At 37.1% G+C, this 21,043-nt stretch overlaps 1 protein-coding gene across 12 annotated transcripts in view; it reads left to right on the top strand.

The window, feature by feature from the left end:
• The window catches only part of LOC131146096 (DNA-binding protein BIN4), a 42,356-nt gene that overhangs the window by 3,248 nt on the left and 18,065 nt on the right, over nt 1-21,043 (top strand). For 8 of the 12 annotated variants that reach the window (XM_058095401.1, XM_058095400.1, XM_058095402.1 and 5 more), the window contains 2 exons: nt 170-228; nt 19,023-19,137. The exons of the other annotated variants lie outside the window; for them this stretch is intronic. In XM_058095401.1, the coding sequence (XP_057951384.1) occupies nt 170-228; nt 19,023-19,137 (174 nt within the window). The remainder of the gene's footprint in view (nt 1-169; nt 229-19,022; nt 19,138-21,043) is intronic. 12 annotated transcript variants of the gene reach the window in all.

Here is a 21,043-nt window from a genome sequence, read left to right as displayed (position 1 = left end):
TAAGTGATAAAGTCCTAGGTGAACTGAAAAAAACAAATATATGATGTCAATTTTTTGTGCTAGATTTTGATGCTGTTCTTATGGATTTTTTGTTTTTTAGTCTTAAAAAGCAGTCTTTAAAAATATATTTCTCTTATGACTATTTCATCTGTCCTTATGAATAATGCAGGGAATGGGAGAGATGCGAAAATTACAGGGGAAGAAACATTTAGAAAGCGTATCAAGCCTGTAAGAAGCTTCTTATTGAGATCTTTCATTCCACACCCCTCCCCACCCCACCTGTACTGTGGGTGGCATTTTAAACTTTGCATATGAAGTTTCTCATTCAGATCTCTTATCTTTTTCTCCAGTTCTCCCCCCTCTCATGTGAAACATGATTACATGAACAACAATATTAATTAAAGAAAAGGAGGAAGATTCTTTCCGTACAAGGAGCCATGACAGAGATAGGAAACATATGAAAATCAACCCCAAAAGAAATAAATGCAAATAGGAATTTCTTCCTTAGAGATGCATTTGTAGGTGTTGATATAGATCTTACTGTTGGGATAGAGGAGTGAGGTTAGTGTAGCTTGAGGGCAGCCTCCATGTGGGTCCCGTGTGAAAGAAAATAGAAAGTGGGAAGAGCCTAGAGAACTTGAGGGAGAACTCTTTGATGTATTCCAAGCTGAGAAGGAAATAACCAAGGTGCATGAGGTGGAAGTGAACAAGATGCAGTGTTGGTTAATGTTAAATAGTTTGCAGTATGCCAGTATCTATTGATTGCATCCTCTCGTACTAGTCTTGGACCAGAAACTTTCGGAACTTGGCCACTTCTCTGATCAGGCAGCAGAGTAGGTTAATACCAGAACAGTGGAAGGTAGTTATGGGGTTGGAAAAGTATATACTCAAGGAAGGAAAGGAGGAAGCTTTGTTGCTCACTCCCCTTGCATTTTTTTTTTTTGTGCGGAGAGAAAGAAATAAGACAGCTTTCAGAGGATTGCCTATGCTCTCACATGTTAGCAAAGACCAATGGTTTGCTATTGACACTAGTTCGCATGGTGGACTGTTTTTGATTGACACTGTTGTAATTCTTGACTTTTTTGACACCTTGCAGTGTGGGTGATTTCCGTTGTTTATATTTGGGTGGCAATTCCTTGATGTCTTTTATGAAGTTTTCTTTGCTTACAACAACAACAACAAAACCAAGCCTCAGTCCCATTAAGTGGGGTCGGCTATATGAATCATTTTCCGCCAATTTATGCGATCATGAACCATTTCTTTTGATAGATTCAAGGATATTAAATCCTTACTCACTATCTCCTTCCAAGTTATTTTAAGTCTATCCCTACTCTTTCTACTGCCCCCCACAGTATCCAAGTCACCCTTCCTCACAGGTGCACTATAAGGCCTACGTTGCAAGTTTTCATACCATCTGAGTTGCCCCTCCCTTATCTTATCTTCTATAGGAGCTACACCTAGCTTACCACGAATATGTTCATTCCTTAATTTATCTTTCAATGTTATACCACTCATCCATCTAAGCATTTTCATCTCGGCAACAATGAAGTTTGCTTTGCTTAATAAAACAAAATGATTATTAGTTTGCAGTAAACTTCAGAGAGTTACCTTTCAATTTTTGACTAAATGAGTTGAAGGTGCAAGAAACACTTTAGCACAAAGGGCACTTGGGGTCTTGGCCAAGGGGCAAGGTGTATGCTTGATGAAGGGGAAGCACGTATTTATTGAAAAAGTATGTAAAATGCTCAAAAATATTTAGTTTGTGGACTAATTGCTAATATCTATGTCAATGATACATGTAAACTCTACTTTATACTCTTAGTTATATGTGTGCTAATTAAAAAGGAAAGTTCTATAAGATGGCTATAAGACCAGCCGTGCTCTATGGATCAAAATGTTAGCAACTAAGAAACAACATATCCAAGAAGTAAAAGTTATCGAAATGCAAATCTTTAAGGTGGATGCGTGGTAGAACATTGAAGGATAAATTATGGAATCAACATATTTGCCATAAGTTACGCATAACATCTATAGAAGATAAGATAAGGGAGGGGTTGTTTAGATGGTTTGGACATTTGAAATGCAGGCCAAGCAGTGCACCTATCAGGAGTGAGCTAGTTATTTTTACTGGTATTTGAAGGGATAGGGGTAGACCTAAAATAACATGAAATGAGATAGTGAAGAAGGATTCAATAGCTCGTAAGCTAGCTGTTGAAAATGCCCTCGATCATGTGAATTTGGTAGAGAATGATTCATGTAGCACACCCGACCTAGTGGGACTTAAGGCTGCTTGTTGTTGTTGTTGCTACCTTTGTTAAGTCAACACACAATGTTTAGTAGGGCACTCATTCGAAAATTAAAATTATCTTATTGATTTAGAATTTAATTATATGTTTTTGTGGCTTTAAATTAAAATTCCTCTCTTTATTTGGCTTAATTTCATGGTTTTGAAGTTGCCAAAAAATGTTTGTATCAAGTTAAGATGAGTCATAGGTAATTGGCGATATAGGGGATTACATTTTTGAAAATGATGATAAAAAGCAAAAAGCAAATGGGTAATGATGAATTTTGCCCACTCTCGTAGAGGATATTTCTGGGAAGGATCTTGAAGCTTAGCTTTTGATGGATAAATTGGGTTTACGGATGTTTGATTGTGTGGAGGGAACACAATTTGGGTAGATGGTGGTAAAACTAATGCGAAGAAGGGAAAGAGGGAATTGGAGAATTTTAGTTAATTTTTTTTGCTAAGTATATTTATTTTTTCTTTTTTGAGGATTTCATATACTCGTTTAGGTTATAATTTCTTTCTCTTAATATTTCTTCTTCTTCTTCTTTTAAAATAAAAAGGGTTGATCTAGTCTAGACTTTGTCTAAAGCCTAAGAATATGCATCTTTGATGAAACATTGACAAGGGCGTTGTTGTTTTTTTTTGGTTTGTTCGAGAGCTTTTTTAGGAGATGTCTCATTCTCTCTCTTGTAAATTTTCTTTTCTTTTTAATGAAATTTTTTTTTTGCTGTAACAAAAAAAAAGAAAAATGACCAAGGTGTTATAAAGCTTTTTGAGAAAAAAAATTACTATTTTAATTTCTAGTCAGTTTTGGCTAAATAATTTTTTGACGCCTTGCTTTTGAGATGACTCGAACATTGAAATAGGGGGGGGGGGTCAAACCCCTTCAACTCTCTCTCTCTTTCTCTCGCTTACTTGTGTCTTACCTCTTTTATGGTGATGAATGGTATGCATAATGTCAAAAGATATTCTTTGGAAAACAATCTTCATGGAAGTGAAACCTTGGACATGCAATCAGATAATGGTGTGTGGGGGAGGAGAGATTCATTTATTATTACTGTAAGTGAAATAGATGGATTAAATGGGAATACACGGTTAAGGTAGAAAGGTGTTTTGAATACCACATCTTGCATTCCTAAAGACTTCAAGATGCTTACCTTATAGAGTTGGAACTCAACCAAATATATGCAAACATGTAGAAGGATTTCAATACCTAACCCTCTTCAAATGCAACTAGTGTTGAAACAAACATATACATAACCTTCTTAAGGAAGGATTCTGAGCAACCATGGGTGACTAGTAGAGAACATAATCTCGATCAGAAGGAAATGATTAATCTTCAAGGGAGAGAAGATCATGGTGCATCACATAAGTAACTAAATGATGCTGATTCTTCATCTCCCTCCCACGGGAGGAACTACGATGGTTGGTGACAAATTATGCTTATTCCTTTTTTTTTTTGGAAAAACTTTGAGGGCAAAAACTTCACTCGATCACATCGTTATGCTTTGGTTGTGAGCTAATAACTATGGCTGATTCATTGTGATGGAGATAATATTGCATAAAGGGACTATTCAATTGGTTTGTCTACCAGGCAGAGAGGAAGCGTTAGGTTGGAAGGAGGTGTGGGAAGTTTCAAAGGGAATGGAACCATCATGAGTTGCGATGCCTTAATTATAGCTCCTCGAACATGCACAAAGCTCTTGAGCCTGATGAATGGTTAGTGTTTTTCAAGAATCACGCCTTCGCTTTGTTGGCAATGGAGGACATCCAGTGAGCGTGGCTAGGAAGGGAGAAACCTCAAAAACATAAACCAAGACAAAGTCTTCTGCAAGGGGTTTCGAAATGAGTGACAAACTTATGTTTTTAATTTTGGGTTTTAATTCGAGCCCAACAAAGTTTAACCTAGGTAGCTTCGAGCCCAAGCTTAGGACAGCCCACTGCAATTTGTATGATGGGCCAAATATGAAGTACCTTTACCAAGGAAAGGAAAACACGAGTGGGTAGAGGCTCATGTCAAAGCCCAATGAAGTTACAGAAAGAGTTGCTCGTGAGGGGGCTGCGTAAGCCCAATCCTCTAGAGTCCTTTAGAGTCGAGGAAGAAACTAGGGCTTGTACAAGCAAGAAAGAGGGTCTATGCGGAATGGAAATGTAGAGCTACTAGAAGTGACTTTGTAAAGACTTTTTGAAATCTATATGAAGGTAAAATTGAATTTGGGAGCAAAGGGTTTTCAATCCACTAAACAAAGGGAAGTAGATAGTTGACTTGGAGGGGTAGAGTTTGATGCTAGCTTTGAAGAGGATGTCAATGATACTCTTGGTTTGCACTCTATTGAAATCAAAGTGCTCCTAATCGAGCATTTGTGTTCAAAAGGAGTGGTCTCAGAGGCAAACGTGGGAACATATCAAGAAAGATATTTTGTAGGGACTTTGGAGTTTGACAAGGATTGTGATAATGCTACTATGAGAGGTATAGTCCCATATGAGGTTCAGAATCGAGAAGATCTTAGCCAAACTACTTTGGGAACCCAACTTGCGGATCAACCATAAATTAATAATTTCCTTGTACCCCCAATTCCTCCCTAATTTTAGCATCTCATGAGCACTTTAAGTCATAAGGAGTGAATTGAAGAGGAATCTTCCAAAATTGTGGACTTTTTAGATGATGAGAGAGATAACTAGGCGGCTTAGGACCTCTTGGACAAGCTCGATCTAAATTTGGTGAACTCTAGAGGAGAGAGAGTTAGGTTGAGGATAGAGGGATCTGGTGATAGTAAAAGGGCTAAGAAATTGAGTGGGGAATTGGATAAGCTTGTTTCGTTTGCTAACTATGACAAAAGAGGCAAGTCATTAGGGTCCTTGGCAGTGTAAAATGAAGCTTCTTTCTTGAAATGTTAGGGGCCCAAGGGATGGGGTTAGAGGAGAGTGGTAAAGGACTTAGTAAGTAAGGTTAGGATCAACCATAAATTGATAATTTCCTTGTGCCCCCAATTCCTTCCTAATTTTAGCATCTCATGAGCACTTTGAGTCATAAGGAGTGAATTGAAGAGGAATCTTCCAAAATTGTGGACTTTTTAGATGATGAGAGAGATAACTAGGCGGCTTAGGACCTCTTGGACAAGCTCGATCTAAATTTGGTGAACTCTAGAGGAGAGAGAGTTAGGTTGAGGATAGAGGGATCTGGTGATAGTAAAAGGGCTAAGAAATTGAGTGGGGAATTGGATAAAGCCTGTTTCGTTTGCTAACTATGACAAAAGAGGCAAGTCATTAGGGTCCTTGGCAGTTTAAAATGAAGCTTCTTTCTTGAAATGTTAGGGGCCCAGGGGAGGGGTAAGAGGAGAGTGGTAAAGGACTTAGTAAGTAAGGTTAGCCTTGACATTTTCTCTCTTTAGTAGACCAAGTTGAGAAAAGTTGGAATTTTTCTTCTTAGAAGCATTTGGGACTCTAGGAACGTTTGGCTGGCTTTACCTTCTTTTGGGGAGCCTAGGTGAAAATGTGACTTGGGATAAAAAAGTGGCCTCAATTCAGGATTGTCTTGAGGGGTCTTTCTCTTTGTTGGTCTTGTTAGAGTTAGAGGCTTTGGGGAGTGGTGGACAATTTATGGTCCGAATTCATCCTCAAGAGCTTTTTCTTTGATGAGTTAGTAGGTGTTTTTGGCCTATGCAGTCCACATTGGGTGGTGGTGGGGGATTTCAATGTTGTTCGAAACTCTAGAAAAAAATTATTGGGTTGAGGATCTCTGCAAGTATAAGGAGGTTTGATTTTAAAAAAATTGGGGTAGTGGGCTTAGGGACATTCTTTTTAGCAATGCTATTTTACATGGTTGGCATATGGAGATAAACATGCTTCCTTTGTTATTGTCAAATTCATGTTTCCTAACATGTGGGAAGACACTTTTCCACTTCTAGTGTAGGTAATCCTTCCTAGACCTTCCTTTGACCATTGCAATTTGCTTCTTGATCCCAACACCACTTAATGGGAATCCATCCTCTTCTGTTTCGAGAACAAGTGGGTGACACATCTGTCCTTTTGAGAGTGTGCAAAAGAATAGTGAGGGTGAGTGTCATGTTTAGGCATGGGAGGGTTTTAAATTGATGAAAAGACTGAAGTATGCCAAGGTGAAGTTGAAACAATGGAAAAAAGAGTTCTTTGGGAATATTGAGGAGACAAAAATTGGTTGGATAGGCTCGAGGAGCGGGGATTGTCTGATGAGAAAGCAAGGGGAAGGAGATCTACCCTTTGCAATGAGTTGTAGGTGCTTTTATTGAGTGAGGACATGCGTTGGTGTTAGAAAGTGAAGGTGAAATAGTCAAGGAGGGAGATTGCAATTCTTGCATTTTCCATAGGGTGGCATGTGGGAGGAGGAGGAAATATTTTATCAAGGAGTTGGAATTTGATTTAGAGAATTTGATGAGGGGGCATTCTGAGATATTGGTGTCGAGATTACTAACTTACAAACAACTATTTATAGAGGAAGCTGTTGAATAGATTGATGGTGGAGGTAGTTACGTTAGTGGCTTGAGAGGTATTTTGCCAAGAAGTTAAAAAAATGGTGTTTTGGGTTCAATTGCTTTAAGGGAGCTAGTTTTCCTGATATTTAGAGAGATTTGAGGAATCTTCTATTCTGAATTTTGTGTGTGCGCGCGCGTGTGTTTTTTTTTTTTTGAATTTTGTTTTTGTTAAGGTTATTTAGTCTTTTAGTATTATTATTATTATTATTATTATTTGTTAGAGTTTTGTCAGTAATATGTATGAGTTAGCAAGGGTATTATGGTCATTCCCATTGTACTTACATATATTATAAATAGAGGGGGAGACCTATCATTGAGTTTAGGTCGTCCATTTTACCGAATTACTCAATATGGTATCAGAGTGTGATCCAAACTAAACCCTACTCTCCTTAGTTGGAGCCAGAAAGCACCATCTTGCGGTTGTACTTCCTAGATTCACCTCCACCCCTTATTTTTTCACAAAACCAACCATACACCCATAAATAGATCCCCTTGATGATTCACCCCACAAAACTCCATCACTGGAGGAGCCCCCATGCGTCCCCACGTGCCGGCCAAATGCCGACAAGGCCGACCCTATGCGCTAGCGCGTGAGTGAATTTTTGGCCACCTTTTTTTTTTTAACCTCTGTCTTGCTCTGATTCCTTCTCTAAACTATATTATCAAGCTGTTAGGTCAGTTTTATTGACGATTTCGGAGCCGTCACTAATAATTGAGTGACGGATATAGGCTGTCACTAAAGGTACCATCACTAAAACTAACACTATTTTTGAACTAAAAATCGTCTCTCAAAACCTACTATTAGTGACGGATATAAATTCGTCACTATTGTTGGACTTTTAGTGACAGTTCTTAAACCGTAACTATCAGTTTGTTTTGTAGTGACATTTTTGAAACCATCACTATTATACGACTTTTATTGATAGACTTTTAGTGACGGTTTTAGAACCGTCACTAAGAGTTTCATACAATTTAAATATTTTTTTTTAAAGATCAGGTATTCCTATGAAAACCCTGTTATTACATTTTATCACCCACCATATTCAACCATAATTATTGGTCCATTGTTGTAATTGTTAAGAAAATGAAAAATATATACATAAAAAGTGTTATAATGTACATAAATATCATATACATGGTCTTTCTACATAAAAAAATACAAAAAAAATGGTGTGCATCATCATCATTATGGTCGTTGTTGTCATCCTCATCATCATTCGACAGATCGCAAACCCTAAAAAATAATATTTATAGAAAAAATTAGTCTAAAATTTTAGAATAATATAAGTAGAAATTATTTGATAGCAAGAATGATTTCTACTTATTTAATGAACAAATGATACAGTTTTAAGTATCTAACTTTGATTTTAAGTGTCTATCTTTAAAACCAGGATGAATTCTTAGTGTCCATCTTTAAGTATCTAAGTTATGAAACTCAACTTGTTTCTAAGCGTCTAATTTTCAACTAGAGAGCAGTTTTTGGGTACCGTGAGCTCTGGCATGTCCACTTCAATGTCATGGACGTGTTGGAACTGACCCCACTCAATTTGGACCTCGTATGCCCGATTTGGACACTTGAGTTCCGAAATCAACTAAGTACCTAAGTTATGAAATCAGTTTGTTTCTAAGCGTCTAATTTTTAACTTGAGAGTAGTTTTTTGGTACCGTCAGCTCCGAAACGTTCACTTCAATGTCATGGACATGTAAGAACTTACCCCACTCACTTTGGACCTCATATGCCTGATTTGGACACCTGAGTTTCGAATTCCTTTAAGTATATAAGTTATGAAACTCAGTTTACTTCTAAGCGTTTAATTTTCACCGGAGAGCAGTTTTTGGCTACCGTCAGCTCCGACACGTCCACTTCAATGTCGCGGACGTGTCAGAACTAACTCCACTCAGTTTGGACCTCATATGCCTGATTTGGACACCTGAGTTTCGAAATCAACTAAGTACCTAAGTTATGAAACTCAATTTGCTTCTAAGCGTTTTTCAACTGGAGAGCTATTTTTGCTTACCGTAAGCTCCAACACGTCAACTTCAATGTTACAGATGTGTCGGAACTGATTCCACTCCGTTTGGACCTCGTATGTCTGATTTGGACACCCGAGTTCCAAAATCAACTAAGTATCGAAGTTATGAAACTCAGTTTGCTTCTAAGCATCTAATTTTTAACTAGAGAGCATTTTTGGGGTACTGTCAGCTCTGACACGTCCACTTCAATGTCACAGACGTGTTGGAACTGACCCCACTCAGTTTGGATCTCGTATGCCCGATTTGGACACCTGAGTTCCAAATTCCTTTTAAGTATCTAAGTTATTAAACTCAGTTTGCTTATAAGCATCTAATTTTCAATTGGAGAGCCGTTTTTGGTTACCGTTAGCTCCAGCATGTCCACTTCAATGTCACAGACTTGTCAGAACTGATCCCACTCAGTTTGGACCTTATATACCCGATTTGGACACCAGAGTTCCAAAATCAACTAAGTACCTAACCTATGAAACTCAGTTTGTTTCTAAGCGTCTAATTTTTAATTGGAGAGCAGTTTTTGGGTGCCGTTAGCTCCGACACATCCACTTCAATGTCACAGACGTGTCGGAACTGACCCCACTAAAATTAAAATAGCTTCAATGTGCCAAGCTTCAATATGCCTAAGTGACTCTCAAGCAAACCACGTGCACACCCACATGGTAGACTATTTATGCTTCTAAGCACACTCTCACATGCATGGACATAGACACATGTATGCACATACTACCATAGTCACACAAAACCATGCATGCATGAACAGACATGCACTTATACACAATGCAGAAGACAATGCAAAAGAAGTAATATTTAATTTAAAAAATGCATACTAGTCTTCCATAACCTCCACATCAGTGAGGAGAGGAGGAGCCACCTGCAACATCTCTTTGATGTTGGCGGAGCATTTCATCAATCTCTGCTTTCTAGCGCATCATGGCTTCAAGCTATCGCAATATTACCTAGTTGCTTTGGACTACCTCCTGCAGCTGCTGCGTCATATTACTCTCATGATTTGTTGCCTTCCAACACACTTCCTCAATCTCAGCACGACATGCAGAATGATCTATTGATGCTGATGCTGGGGCTATGTATCCACCCCCAAGACATTTTACATACCTGCCTAGTCGATGCCCAAGAACCTGATCGCTGATCTCATCATTTGTGGGTTGCTGACTATCCTTAAGAACGTCAGCATCCCTCATCTAGACCATCCTTTCCTATTTTCATTTAGAAAAAAATTAGAAAATGATTAAATAACAATGCTATAAACTAGTTGAATTCAATAACAAACTAAATAACTACAACTATAATATACTAACATGTTTGGTTTGAGTACCCTAACACCACTCCCTTGACTTCCTCTGATGTGTTCTCTGATACAAACTGGACCTGTTCTCTGGTTGTCCAATGCTTGGATCTTGCTACATTATCATATCAAACCTTATATATTAATAACTTTGCATGTGTAAATAGAAAATTTATAATGTAATATTATGCTCGTTTTATAGAAATTACCTCTCGATGATGCACGAATAACCTTGACCCACCACAATGCGTCGCATCTAATCTGCTTCGGTTTTCAACATTTATTCGACATATTTTCTATAGAATACATTTAATGAGTTCATAATCCACATCAGTTTTAATGCATGGCAGTGAAAACATAATATCGATACCAAAAAGTACTACTAATTTAAACACATCACTTGGTAGTGAGGATCACGAAAATGTCGATACACTAGCTCCCAAACTTCATGTGAAATCTTATCAAACGAGTGTCGTTCAGCTCTCCCATCTTCTTGAAATATTTGTGCATGTTATGCCGGTAGCTCTTAAACTGAGCACATAAGTTCATGTTCACTGCTTTTTTAACGTGAGGGTTGGTGAAAATGTCATTATCAAAGGACTCCTAAGTATGAAATACATATAGAACGTTAGAGAGTAAATAAATAATGTATATTAAAATTAATGCAACTTGTTGGAAAGCTCACCAATCTCTGCTCCTTAGTCACTTGTGGCCAGGTTTAGCATGTAACTAGAGCAAATTTTCGGCATATAATGTTGACCTCACGTACCCAAGTCTGACACCAATCATCCATCAGTGTCGTGTAGTCGACCGAGATCTCAATTTGATTGTCTCGTCATTTGCAAATGCTTTCGGAGCATGGTGTTTTTCACTGCACCATGTCTTCACCTTGTTTCTGATGAGGTCAATGCTAAAAATAGATTTTGAGGATTAGTAATATATACATACGTATCTAAAATAATCAATTTATTAAAAAAGTATTGAATCATAATCTTACTGACGCTACTGGTGTGGGTGGGCAAATCACCCTGGGTCTCCCCAACCGATGGTGACCCCTTGGCATGTGTTGCCTTTGGCTGTATTGTCACCGCATCATTGTCCTGAGTTGTAGCGTCGATCAGCGTACACCTCATGCGTCTAAGACCTTTTGGTACCATGTTTGCATTATAGATAACACTAAATTAGATAAATGCATATTAAATGGAATTATAGTGAACTTATTTTCAGTTATTTATACATATCAAATATATGAAATGTAATATGACAACATAAATGCGTACCTATGAACTGTAGTATGATAGCATGCATGAAATGATTACAAATCCTCTATATCTATATCATTATCACTTTCTAATATCTCTTCCTCCTTAGTACTGTAATCCACCATTGTTTCATCTTCTACATTAGTATCATCATTGTTGATGAAATCAACATGTACATCATCAATTTGAATTTGATTAGTCCCTACTTGCTCTGCTGTGGCACCAACCCTATTCAATGGTATAGGATTAGCTTCTTCCTCATCAACATCATTGTTACCAAGTGAGGCCTCATTGGAATTAGATTGAATTGCTGCACTGACAGATGACTCAACTTGTTGGAAAGCATCCTCGATTACATTCTTCTCCCCATTTTTGACTAATGTTATATCATACAAACTTCTGAGCATAATTTTTTGTACCACATGCCAATCACCCTTCAGTTTTGTGTCTTTAAGATAAAATGCTTGTTCGGCTTGCGTTGCTAGCACAAAAGGGTCATCTTGATACCATGTACTATTAAAATTGACACTAGTAAAGTAGGTATCTGTGTTTATCTTACTCTTCTTATTGCTAATATCCTACCAGTCACATTTGAACAAGTAGCCGAGTCTATTGGTTCCATAGTTTAGCTCAATAATGTCATTTAAGATACCAAAATAGTCAATATCCTCATCTTCGTCTGTGCCTATCACGGCAACACCTCTATTTTGGGTTCTTCTATGCAGCTCAAGAGACTTCGTATAAAACCTTAAGCCATTAACAATGCAACCAGTGTAATATGGTTAACTTGTTGGTCGGGGGCCTCATGCCAATGCGTACAAATTTTACTTACCGTATGTTCTATATTATAATATATGACTTTCATATGGTAAAACTAAGTTTAGATGAGTTAACAATTAAAGAAACTTTAATTATTATCAAATTCACAAGAAAGTTGTTATTTACATGTGTCCCAAACCACTTGAAAAATTCTTTCTTATGTCTTTCTTCAACATTTCTTTCATTTTCTTTCTCAAGTTCAACTTTATGTTCATTGGATGCAACAACAGTATATGTTTATGGCAACTAAGTACATATGCAATATACAATGCAAAGTATGGATTAAGAAACCACGTTCTCGATATATGGAACAACTTCATCACAATTATTGAGCACGTCAAAACGTGCATTTGCCAGGTCCTCCATATCAATGAAATCATATACCCAGTCTGCCCAATGATCAAACATTTGCTCGAATTATGGAGCTTATGGGTTCTTTGTCTTCATCATTACCATTGATGTCTGCATTTCGCTCATCACAAGTGAATCTTGTGTCAATATCATGTAGATATATTGAGCAAAATTTAAGACATTCACTATCAAAGTATGGCTCAATGATTGAGCCTTATGGTTGTGCCTTATTGCGCACATAGTTCTTTAAAGTGACAAGATCTTGTGCATTTTACATAAAATTACGACGTTTGAGAATAGAGCAAGGAAATCATGTGGAAATTGTTGCATCGTAAAAATTACCTGTCAGTTGTATACATCCAGCGATATTGCACTGGTCCTGCAATTATGACCTCCTTTGGTAAATGGACGGTTAGGTGGACCATAACATCGAAGAATGTTGGTGAAAATATTTTCTTAAGCTTACATAGTATGATTACAATGTCTTTCTCTAAACGGCGAAGTACATTTAATTTCAATTTTTTTGAAACTCCCTAAAAAAGATTCCTAGCTCAAATCAACGTTAAGCGAACATCGTCAGTCAAGTATCCACAAAGTAAAACTGGTAGAACCCTTTGAAGAAGGACATGACAGTCATGGATTTTCATTCCAAACATCTTACCTTCCTTTGTACTTATGCATCGAGATATGTTAGATGCATATCTATCAGGGAACTTTACTAATTTCAACCATTCAAAGAAAGTAATTTTTTCATCTTTCGACAATATGTAACATGCTGATGGCATGAGAAGCTTGCCCCCATCATGAATGAGGTGCAACTCAGGTCGTATTCCCATTTCCTCCATATCCAGGCGAGCATTTGCATTTTCCTTCGTCTTAATGCCCCAATCACATTCTCAGAATCTTATTCTAAATGTGCATAACATTTAAGTTGTGGCGTAGTGAAAGATCTTCTAAATGTGCATAACACCCAAGTTGGATTGTTCCTAAACTTATGATTGGATGTGGGTCTAGTAAGGGTCATGATGTTTTTGTCTTTGTACCCAAAGTGATGCAATTCTTCAATCTTAATTTATTTTCCTGTTTTATGTCAAGTATTGTTATTTATGGGTGCTAGCTTTATTTTTCTAATTTCAGAATTTTGATGTTTATTTTGGTCAAATTAGCTTTGGGGGGTTATTTTGTAATATTCAGGGGTATTTTCTGATGGGAATTATTTTTTGTGGGGCTTTAGAAGATAAATGGTTTCAAGAGGGGGTCATGTGCAAAATAGGACTTGGTTTCTCGTGGAAGCCTTACCCACAGTATAAATGGAGTCCTCAGCCACTTTTCCCGTGGGTTTTTTGGCATTTATCTTTGAGAATATTCACTCCAGAGATCAGCTCTAGGCTAGCTAGGGTTTGAAGATTTGGAGGATTGTTTTGAGCATTCGAATCTGCATTGTCTACCATTGTTTCCATTGATGCTAAAGTTGCGAGAGGCAAGCAACAAGCTGCTGTTATTGTTCTGAAACAGTGCTAAAATAGGTATTGACAAAAGGGCTAACTTGCTGTTGTTCCTAATAATTGCCCTATTTCTTTATTGTGTCTAGAAATAGAAGTAATCTCCTTATTATTTTGAGAATCCAATAGTTATTTGAATCAAGAAAGGTGGCTAAACACTATTGAAATTTCAGCTTTTATTTGTGAATTTTTTTTTTCCTGTTCTACGCCCATTTGTGTCACAAAAGCATGAGTAGTTTCCTTGTTGTTGACATCAAGATCATATAACCATGGATGTTGTAACAGGACATGGGCCACATCCATGTTCTTTTTGGGATCTTGTTTTTGAGAGAGTGGCTAGGAGACTGGACGGGTTGAAAAAAGCGTTCTTCACCTCAGGAAGTTGGATTACTCTTACCCATTCGTGTCTATCTTCCATTCGGTTTTATTATCTTTTTTTTTTTTTAATAATTCTTGTGAGAGTGGGGTGAGGCTTTAGAAATTAATGAAGTCACTCAAGTGGGGGAGAGAGTAAAAGAGATCACCTTATAGGTTGGGAGACAGCATAGGTCTAAAAGGGGAGGGGGGGGGGGGGGGCGGTTTGAGTCTTGGTAATTTGGTGTCCAAAAACATTTCTTTGGTGGGGAAATGGTTATAGCACTTTCATTTAGAATCTAATTCTCTTCAATATAAGGTAATTTGCAATAAATTTGGTCTACCACAGAATGGGTGGGATGCTAAAGTTGGAGTTAATGTTACTCGTGCGAGTCCCTAGAAGTTTATATGTCAGATTTATGATTATTCCTTTCCTAAAATCCAGTACATGGTGGGTAATGGGGAGCAAATTCGTTTTTGGGAGGACCTTTGGATTAGGGAGATGCCATTAGCTTTTGCTTTTCCCCATTTTTATCGAGTCTCTATTCTTCATGATACCCCTATTTCTGGTTTTTTTTTTTTCATTTTCTTTTGCAAGGGGATTTTGTTCTTTTCTTTTGCAAGGGGATAGTCTCTCTTGGAATTTCCATTTCAGGAGAAATCTCAATGATAGAGAGATTGATGAGTTGGCTCTTTTAACCAGTTTGCTTGATTCATTTCACGTTTGTTTGAGGAATGATAAAAGGGTTTGGAGTTTAGGTCCTTCTTGGGATTTCTTGTGTAAATATTATTTTTCTCTTATTTGCTTGGAAACCCTAATGAGGTTCCTTTTGGTTTGTACTTTTTGATTTGGAAACCTAAAGCTCCCTAAAAAATAAAAGCTTTTATTTGGACTGTGGTACTTGATAGAACTACTACTAATGATGTGCTTTAGAAGAGAAGGCCTAACAAGGCCCTATCATTGGATGTTTGTGTCCTTTATTTGAGTATTGAGGAGACTTGCTCACACTTGTTTCTTCATTGCCCCTTTACTTGGGCTGTTTGGAATAAATTATTTGGTACATGTGGGGAAGACTGGATTTGTCCCTCCACTTTGAAGCCTTTGCTCTATCACGTTTAGAGGCTTTGGAAAAGGGAAGGATTGGAAAGCCTTGTGTCATTGCACTATTATGGCTGTTATTTGGTATGTTGGGTTGGAGAGAAATTCCAGAATTTTCAAAGGGGTGGCCATAACTAATAATTTGGCTTCTAGTAGAATGGTTTATCTTGCATCTCTGTGGGTGTTGGCTAATGGCTGTTTTTGTCATGTTTCTCTGGGAGACCTGCAGCGGAACTGGTTGGCTCTACGTCATTGACTTAGCTTTTAAAAGTATGATGATATCCTGGTGTAATTTTCTGTTATTGTTGTAAAGGGAGGATTTCTTATGCTCCCGGTTTTCCTTTCTTTGTTTATCACCCTCATTAAAATCGTCTACTGGCTCATCCTCATCTTCCGAGTACTAAACAACATCTACGGTCTGATCCTCACATGCAGGATGTTATCAAAGTGCTTTTTTGGAGACAGACAGATTCTAAATGCAGCATTGATTGTGAATGCAGAGATAGAAGATGTAGTTTGAATAGAAAGAGAGGTATAGTTTTGAAATTGGATTTTGGAAAAGCTTACGAACATTATACTTGGGGTGTTTCTTGGATAAGGTGATGGATGGAAAAGGTTTAGGATGTCTTTCTTTGTTTTTCTTGGATGAGGTGATGGATGGAAAAGTCTTCGTAGATTCTCTTTCCCCTTTTCTTTTTACTATTGTGGTAGGTGCCTTGAGTAGGATGATTGATCGGGTGTTAGAGGTTTAGTGAAAGGGGCTGAGGTAGGTTATGAATATTTATCCATATCGCAACCCCAATTTGCAAATGATATCATTGTATTTCTTTCAAAGGATATGGACTGTTTCTCTAGTGTGCTAACCATTTTGTGGGTGTTTGAGAAGTGTCGTGCTTAAGAGTTAACTTTTCTAAAAGTGTGTTGTGGGTTAGGCATTGATCCAAGTCCTTTTGGTATGTTTGCAAGTTGTGCCATTATGAATTCACCAATTACCTATTGAGGTGTCCTCATGGGAGGTAATCTTGCTGCTGACTCATTTTGGGACCCAGTTTTTGAGAGAGTTGCTAGGAGGTTGGATAGGTGGAAAGGAGGGTTTTACATTTAAGGGTCATAGTACTCTTATACATGCTTATTTGTCTTCCATTGTGTTGTATTATATTTCCCTTTTTAAAATTTTAGTAAGTGGTGTGGAGATTGGAGAAGTTGAGGGATTTTTGGTTGTCTGGAGTTGGGGAGAGGGTAGAAACCATCTTGTTGGTTGGTTGACTGTGACTGTAAGTAGATTTAGAATGGAGGGAGGTTTGGGTCTAGGTAATTTGGAGTCTAAAACTCATATCCTTCGTGGGGAAGTTGTTCCATTAGAACTTAAGTCTCTTTGGCATAATTTATTTCACTATAAATTTGGTTTTCTACAAAATAGGTGGAATGCTAAAATGGGAGTTAATACCACTTATTTGAGTCCTTTGAAATCTATGTTTTAGATTTATCAATCTTTCTTTCCTAATGTATAGGACAAAGTTGGCAATGGGGGAGAGAATATATTTTGAGGAGGTCATTGGGTTGGGGAAATGCTTTGGCTCTTGCGTATTTGTGTTGTTCTTGGTTATCCACTCTTCATGAAAGTTCTAGTTCTACCTTCCTCCTTTTGCAAAGGAAAGGGCATTCTTGGGATTTCCATTTGGCGAGGAACCTAACTAAGAGAGAGAGATGATTGAGTTGGCCCTATTGCTTAATGTGCTTGATTCTTTGACCTTTTGGGGAGATGAAAGAGTTTGGAGCTTTAGATTCTTCTAGGGAATTGTCGTGTCAGTATTTCTTTTCTTATTTGATTTGTCATCCTATTGGCGTTCCTTTTTCCTGTTATTCTATGGTCTGGAAAGCTAAGGGTGCGTTTAGTTGCAGAAAATAATTTTCATATTTCATTTTTTTAGTTTTCCAAAAGAATTACAAAAGGTTAGCTAAATTTTCAATTTGCAACGTTTGTATAATAAAAAAAATGAAAAACTATAGAAAAAAGTTTTACACTATTTGTTTGTGAAAATAGTTTTATTTCCAATTTCTATTTTTTCAAATAATAAAAATACCTCCTTAATTACCAATTTTCTAGATTTATATTGGGAAGTTGGAAAACATCTTTTTATTGTTTTCTAGATTTCTGATTTCTTACCTTGTGTTTGGAAGCATGAATTTTGCTCTTGGATTTGAATTTTTGTGGACTGAGACAAAATATAGTATAAAATTGCATGAGTTTCGTCCAAATCCACACAAATCCAAATCCAAATCCAAGTCCCAAAATCCGCGCTCAAAAACACTGTCTTACATAATTTTTGGAAAATTGAAAAATAATTTGTCTTTTTTGTAACTATTTTAAAATATAGAAATAAAAATATAAATGTATTTTGCACTACTAAACAGACCCTCTATTTTCTACCTTTTTAATATGAATTGTGAAAAATTTAGAAACTAAATTGTACTAAACACCCCCCTTTTTATTTTCTACATTTTATATGAATCTGGAAAAACTTAAATAAATTGGAATTTTTATAATTATTTGGAAAATTAAAGATTGGAAATGGAAAATATTTTCCACAATTACATGGACTGCAATCCTTGAGAAAATCAATACCAATGACTTGCTTCAAAAGGTAAGACCTAATAATGTTGTGTCACCTGACATTTGTATTCTTTTGCTTTTTTAGGAGTAGCAAGACTTGTCATTTGTTTTTACACCCTCCTCTCACTTTGGCTCTTTGGGATAAGTTATTTAGTATTTCTGTAGAGAACTGGGTCCGTGCTTTCACTTCGACGGTTTTTGGTATTATTAAGTTTAGGAGGTTTGGTGAGGGGAAGGAGATGAAAGCTTTCTGGAAGAGCACTGTTATGGTGATTTTTTGGTGTGTGTGGCTGGAGAGGAATGCCGTAATTTTGAAAGATGCGGCTACTTCTATTAATTTTCCTTGGAGCAGATTGGTGTTTCTTGCGTTGCCCTGGGTTTCAGCTAATGGATTCTTTCGACATGTGTCTTTGGAAGACGTATGGTGGGATTGGTTGGTCTTGCTTCTTCCTTGTTTTCATAGCCGTTTTCCTTTTGTAAAAGGAGCGCTTCTTGTTCTTGTTTCTTTTTCCGTTTTTTGTTGTGCCCTTTCTTTCTTTGTCTAAGACTAGTACAATTTTTGGCAAGAAAAAAAAAGAAGAAGAGGAAGGCTACATAAGGTGCTTTTAACGTGAGTGAGTCTTCAACTCTTTTACACCAGTCCATGCACCATGCAATTATCATATTATAGTCAGGGCATCCTCTCGCAATGACTCTCCAGCTTCTAATTTTGTTCTCTTGCCAGTAAAGCCCTCAGTATTTGTTTCCTAGCTATAGCTTAAATGTCATAAAATATTCTGAAGCTTGATATATATTTGGCACATGTATCAGATAGTAATACTTTTATAAGAAACTATTTTTTTCCATTACTCTTTGGATTGCTTATTGTCAGAATTTGCCTAATGAGCAGGTAACATCAGTATGGACAGTATCATCGGATTCTGAGTCTTGTCCGGATAATAGCTCTGCGAGGGACAAAGAAGTATCTGTGCATAGAACATCTCAATTTCCAGATAAAGGAAAGGGTGAGGATGTAGTTCTTATTGACAGACAACAATGGTGTAGAGACTGTATTTTAGCAAGAAGCTTAAATGGAAACATAAAAGGGTGTCCCCAGGCCATAAGGTTCCCCGCTTTGCGAGGGTAAAGGGAGGTTCGTCACAGTGTACGCAGCCTTACCCCTACTTTTATTTAGAGAGGCTGTTTCCTTGGACTCGAACCTATAAACAACCTGTCACAAAGGAGCAACCTTACCATTGATCCAAGACCCACCCTTAAATGGAAACATATAATGAAAAAAAAGAAAAGAGATGGAAGTGGACAATTATGTTCCCTTGTAGAGGGACAAATCGAACACTCCTATGAAAATGAGTGGTATAATTGAGGGCTGGTCTTTCCCATTTCATAGATCCATTTGGAAGGCTCAAGTCCCCTCTAAGATTAAGGATTTTATTTGGTTGGTTGTTCTGAATTGAGTTAACACTAACTATCTATTGCAGAGTGGGAGGTCTTTGTTTGTTCCTTTTGTTTTCAAAAATCAGAATCTGCTTCTCACCTTTTTGTGCATTGCTCCTTTTCTTGGAGGATTTAGAACTGCCTTTTTGGTTTATTTGGAGAGAATTGGTTGTCCGGAGCTGGTGAATGATTTGTTGGCTATCCGTTTTTCAGGTTTTGGAAAGGGCAAGGATGCTTCAGCCTTGTGGAACTGTGCAATTTTTGCAGTTTTGTGGTTTTTCTTTTTGGAATGGCATGCTTGTATTTTGGGCTTAATCAAGTCAAGCCAAGCTGATAGCATGTTGAAGCTTGGTTTGTTTAATAAACAAGCCTTTAAAACCGAGCTTGAGCTGAGCTCGTTAATTGAACGATTTGAGCTCAGCCTTGTTCATGCTCAGCTCATTTATTCATCGAGCTTCAAAAAGTTTAAACAAGACAAGACTATCTTGTTAAAATTTTGATTATATATTAATGTACTTTAAAATTCAATCTAAAATTATTCATTAATATAAACGAACAAATGATTTTGTTCATTTAAAACATAACATTAATATTTTAAAGGCAGACACTCACCTCTCTTGAGGTTTGGAAAAAAGACAAGGACCACCTTTGAGGTTTCAAGAATTCCATTGACCTCTTCTTAGGTTTAAAAAATGCCATAGACCTTCCCTGAGAGTTGCTATAAGAAGATATAAACTTTCCCTTAAAATACTTGTCTTTTTGCAAAATTTAAGGGGAAGTTTGTATTTTATTGGAAAACCTTAGGGGAGGTCCCTAGAATTCTTGAAATCTCAACAAAGGTCCTTGAAATTTTGAAATCTCAGGGGGAGGTCAATGTCTTGTGTTTTTCTTTCCTGTGCCATTAAAATTTTTTTTAAAAATAAATAAATTATGTGCTTAGTGATGATTAAAGAGAAAAAGCTTTTAAATATATGTGTAAAATAACGACAATTTAAAATAAACTCTAAATCAAATATATAAGTTAATAGCCTCTCAACAAGCAAATAGATTAGTCTATTTTTTATCCGATATACTAAAAAGTTAATGAACATACTTCATCAGTTAACTTCTAAGCCCTATTAAACAAGCCTTTTACTTGAGGTTTTAAACAATCAAAGTTGCAAGCTTGTTAAATGAGCTAGCTTGCGAGCATAGCAAGCTGAGTATTGTCAAGCTCAAGCTCGAGTTGTTTAATTTTTGACCTCAAAATCTAAGCTTGAGCTTGGCTCATTTATCCTAATGAATGAGCAATTATTGAGCTGAGCACCGGGTGGCTTGTGAATGGCTTAGCTCATTTGCAGCCCTAGCTATGATTTGGGATAGGATGCAGTATTTGGCCTCCTTGTGGGTTTTTGCAGCTGGGTGTTTCAAAGGATTTTGTTTTCTGATTTACAGCGTGATTGGTTGGCTATGCTGTTTGATTTATTTTATTTTGTT

Source organism: Malania oleifera, chromosome 13, assembly GCF_029873635.1.
Source record: "Malania oleifera isolate guangnan ecotype guangnan chromosome 13, ASM2987363v1, whole genome shotgun sequence".
NCBI classification, from domain to species: domain Eukaryota; kingdom Viridiplantae; phylum Streptophyta; class Magnoliopsida; order Santalales; family Ximeniaceae; genus Malania; species Malania oleifera.
The sequence above is the reverse complement of the archived record's forward strand: the minus strand, read 5'-3'. Positions and strand labels throughout refer to the sequence as shown.